Source organism: Brassica oleracea, chromosome C4 (assembly GCF_000695525.1).
Source record: "Brassica oleracea var. oleracea cultivar TO1000 chromosome C4, BOL, whole genome shotgun sequence".
Lineage (NCBI taxonomy): Eukaryota > Viridiplantae > Streptophyta > Magnoliopsida > Brassicales > Brassicaceae > Brassica > Brassica oleracea.
The window spans coordinates 51,668,089-51,672,206 of NC_027751.1; the positions used below are offsets into that span (position 1 = coordinate 51,668,089).

At 31.5% G+C, this 4,118-nt stretch overlaps 1 protein-coding gene across 1 annotated transcript in view; it reads left to right on the forward strand.

Moving 5' to 3' along the window:
• Nucleotides 1-2,962: 2,962 nt before the first annotated feature.
• The window catches only part of LOC106339195, a 2,859-nt gene continuing 1,703 nt past the window's right edge, over nucleotides 2,963-4,118 (forward strand). The window contains exons 1-4 of the mRNA XM_013777992.1: nucleotides 2,963-3,136; nucleotides 3,263-3,406; nucleotides 3,782-3,913; nucleotides 4,067-4,112. Of these exons, the coding sequence (XP_013633446.1) occupies nucleotides 2,968-3,136; nucleotides 3,263-3,406; nucleotides 3,782-3,913; nucleotides 4,067-4,112 (491 nt within the window). The 5' untranslated portion in view covers nucleotides 2,963-2,967. The remainder of the gene's footprint in view (nucleotides 3,137-3,262; nucleotides 3,407-3,781; nucleotides 3,914-4,066; nucleotides 4,113-4,118) is intronic.

Below are 4,118 nucleotides of genomic sequence, written 5' to 3' on the forward strand. Positions count from 1 at the left end.
TTAAATTTAAATTTTTGATTGATAAATTAAAGTTAGTTATTGTTAGTTTAAATATTTAGTTTTACAATTTAAATAATTAGAAGTATATTTAAAAATAAATGTATAATTATTATTTTATGTATAATTACTTAAATTTAATTTTACAGCTAGACTCCAACCCATGTGTCAGCCCGGGTTTTATTTTCATTTATCTTATATTTTGAACACATTTTGTGTAGTTTACCATTTCTTCTTATATATAATGTAACTAATGTTACTAAATAGTTTTATGCATATTAGTGTTGTAGACTATTCTTTATATATAACTATTTCATTTATTTTTGATATTCATATAATATGTTACATCATTGTTTACTAATCTTTAATTAATAGTATGACATGAAGAAAAATACATAGTTAACATTTTAGTTACTAAAATCAAAATTGTGGTATATTATTAAAATATTCAAGATTTTAGGATTATTTTAAGATAATATTTTTTAGTTATATCAGTTAAATTAAATTATATAGAAACTAAATTAGTTAAAGAGTTTTTGATTTTTCATAATTGAATTTTAAATAATAATCCCATAATTTTAGTTTGTATATCATATTTTGGTTCAGCACCATGTATAATATATATGTTCAGTATTCTAAAAATTAGTTTAAGTGGTGCCTAAGCGTCTGCCTAATCACTATTTAGGATCTGACTGGTTCAAACGCAGCGGCAGCGATTGCGGTTGCGGGAGTTTACGGATACGGGTGGTTGCGGTTTCTAGCAGTTTTAAGAGATTTGTACGACTGGTTCTGCAGTTAGAAATTGGTGCATTTGCGGGATACTTATAACTGGTTAACTACCGAATACCGTAGCGGTTAAATAATAAATAATAAACCAGTCAACACCTTAGTAGTCAAATCATACCTAACCTAAATGATTTTTCAAATAACTTTTCAAAAAAAATGGTAGGGACTATTCATTAATTCCATATAAAACGCCAAACTATCATCAACGAAATCTTGAACATTGATTACATTGTACGTCATATGGAAAATGAATTATTTTTGTAAGATATTTATTTTATTAAGCATGATATTGTTTTATTGATCAACATAGTAGAAGTACAACGTATTGGTTAGATATTTAGATCCAATAGGGTAAGTAGAATTTGCCAGTTCGGGTTCGGTTTGAGTCCCGTCGGGTCTAAGTCGGTTCAAATTTTAGATAGTTGGATTCAATAGGATAATTAGAATTTGTCAACTCGGGTTCTGTTTGGATCCGGGTCTGGTTCAGTTCGGGTTGTCGGATCCGGCCCGAAAAATACCCAAAAACATTAAAAAAACCTGAAAATATTTAAAATATCCAAAATATCCAAAATTTCACCCTAAAATCTGACCAAAAGCACGAAAATACCCAAAATTGTATCCGATTATCCGAATTATATTTTTAAAAATCTAAAATTTTACTTGAAACCCAAAACTATACCCGTAAACCCAAACCAAACTCAAAACTTAAAAAAATATATTTAATACCAAAAATATAGTGAAACACCCATTATATATAAGTTTCGGGTATTTCGGGTCTAAGACCCGTGGGTCCTCCTCAACAAGACCTAATAAGGTAAAATGGCATTACCCTTACCTGATCCGAACCAAATTTTCAGGTCAGTTACAATTCGGGTTTTCAGGTCAGTTCGGGTCGGGTTTTCGGGTCTGAATAAATGCACATGCAAGAAGAAATCAGGTGTCCTACTCTAATAGAAAGATTTATTTCATAAATTAATTGCCATAAACACTATTTAAAACTTAATGTAACTTAAAAATCTTAAATGATTTGATATTTAGCAATAGTGATATAATACACAAGTTTTCTTATATTACTATTGTCAAATATTAAATAATTTAATATTTCTAAATTATATTACGTTTGAAGTAGTGTTAAAGATAATTAATGTATATTTATAAATTAATTTTATATTTTTTTATCAAATTAATTTAGTTTTATAAATTAGTCTGATAAAGTTATGTATAAGTAGTTTAAAACTTATAAATTGATTATAAGAATTTAAAAAAATGCATAAGTGATAATAAATGTTTTAAAATATTTAATTATTTTCAGTAATAAAATCTTTCAATTATTTTTGAATCACAAAAAAATTATTTAATTTAGTTTTTAATATTATAAACCTTTAACTTACAAATTGTTAGCCTCTGTTCTCCTTCGTCACGGAAATTATAAAAATTGTCGAATTTTTAGTTGAGCAGTTGTTTTGCTATCGGTTTTATTTGGGGAGTTTTAGTAATAAAAATCCATTCTCAAATATTGAACGTGTTTCTAAAGTTTAATGTATGATGTCCTACCACGTGGGATAATGGTTGAATATATCTTTTCGGACAAAATGTAATGTGTGCTGTCCTACCAAGTGGTACGAGGCAATTGATGATTTGATGGAATATCCTATCCATTTAACATATTCACTTGACGACTATAAATTAATGTTTCATCGGACTATACCTAAAATCAATTATGTCGGTGAGCTTTAGATAAAATAGAGTAGGACACCCGATTTCTTCCATAGGAATAGATCAAAATACAACATTAGGACGAGGATAGATAGGGCTATGGCGAATTGTGAATGGTTAGACTTATATCCTACTGCCCATGTTAAGTTGCTTCCTTGGATAGGTTCAGATCACAAGCCTTTGCTTGTTGACACTGAGAGTATAAAAAGCAATAGGAAAAAACAATTCAGATATGATAATAGGTGGAGATTTGAACCTGGGGTTAAGAAGATAATTCAGGAAGTGTGGCAAAGTGAATGTGTTAGTTTGCCTCCTCAGCTTTTTTACAAAGTGTTAGTTAATTGTAGAAAAGCTCTATCTAGATGGAGAAGCCAAAATCCAAGAAACACATAAAAGAAAATTAATCAGCTAAAGAATGAGATTGAACAAGCTTATCAGTCTTTAAATATTGATTATGCTTACATTAACATGTTGAAGGCTGAGCTAAGCTTGCAGTACCGTTTAGAAGAGGAATACTGGAGAACGAAGAGCAGAATCCAGTGGCTTCAAGCAGGTGACCGCAATACCAGGTTCTTTCACTCAAAAACCAAGCAAAGAAGAAGTTACAACAGGATCATTCACATCTCTGATGAAGAAGGTAAAATATACACAGAGATTAAGGATGTTCATTTTCAAATTCAGAAATATTTTCAGGACCTATATAGAAGTGAAGGAATCAGTATCAGTCAACACCTGCTAAATGGAATTCCAACCACCATTACAGCTGAGATCAACGACAAGTTAACCCAAGAAGTTACAGACAAGGAGATAGAGGATGCTGCTCACGCTATCAATCCCGACAAATCACCAGGGCCGGATGGAATGAATGCAGGATTCTTCAGACATCATTGGGAAACCATTAAACAAGGTGTGATCTCTCATGTTAAGTATTTCTTTTCTCAAGGTCAATTAGATCCGAGGATAAACCACACTCATATATGCCTTATACCAAAGATTGATTCTCCTAATACTGTGAAAGACTACAGGCCAATAAGTCTTTCTAATGTGGCATATAAAATCGTATCAAAGATCTTGGCAGAGAGGTTAAAACCTTGGTTAAACAGTGTTATTACGGAGAATCAATCGGCTTTTATCCCTGGTAGATTGATCACTGATAACGTGCTCATAGCACATGAGCTGATGCATTCCCTGCATACAAAAAATCTGAAAACAAAATATATGGCCCTTAAGCTTGACATCTCAAAAGCATTTGATAAAGTTGAATGGGGATTTATTATTGCAGTAATGAAGCAGATGGGCTTCTGCGAAACTTGGTGCAAATGGATCCACACATGCGTGTCAACTGTTACATTTTCAGTTCTTGTGAACGGAGAGCCCTCAAAGCCCATCACGCCAACTAGAGGAATAAGACAAGGTGACCCTATTTCACCTTATCTTTACATTATATGTACTGAGGGATTATCTGCGTTAATCAAGAACAATATTAGATTGCACCTTTTACATGGATATAAAGCATCAAGAGGAGGTCCATCAATCTCCCACTTATTCTTTGCTGATGACTCTTTAGTATTTTGTAGAGCAACAGAGGAAGAATGCCAGACCCTAATGAACACGCTTAG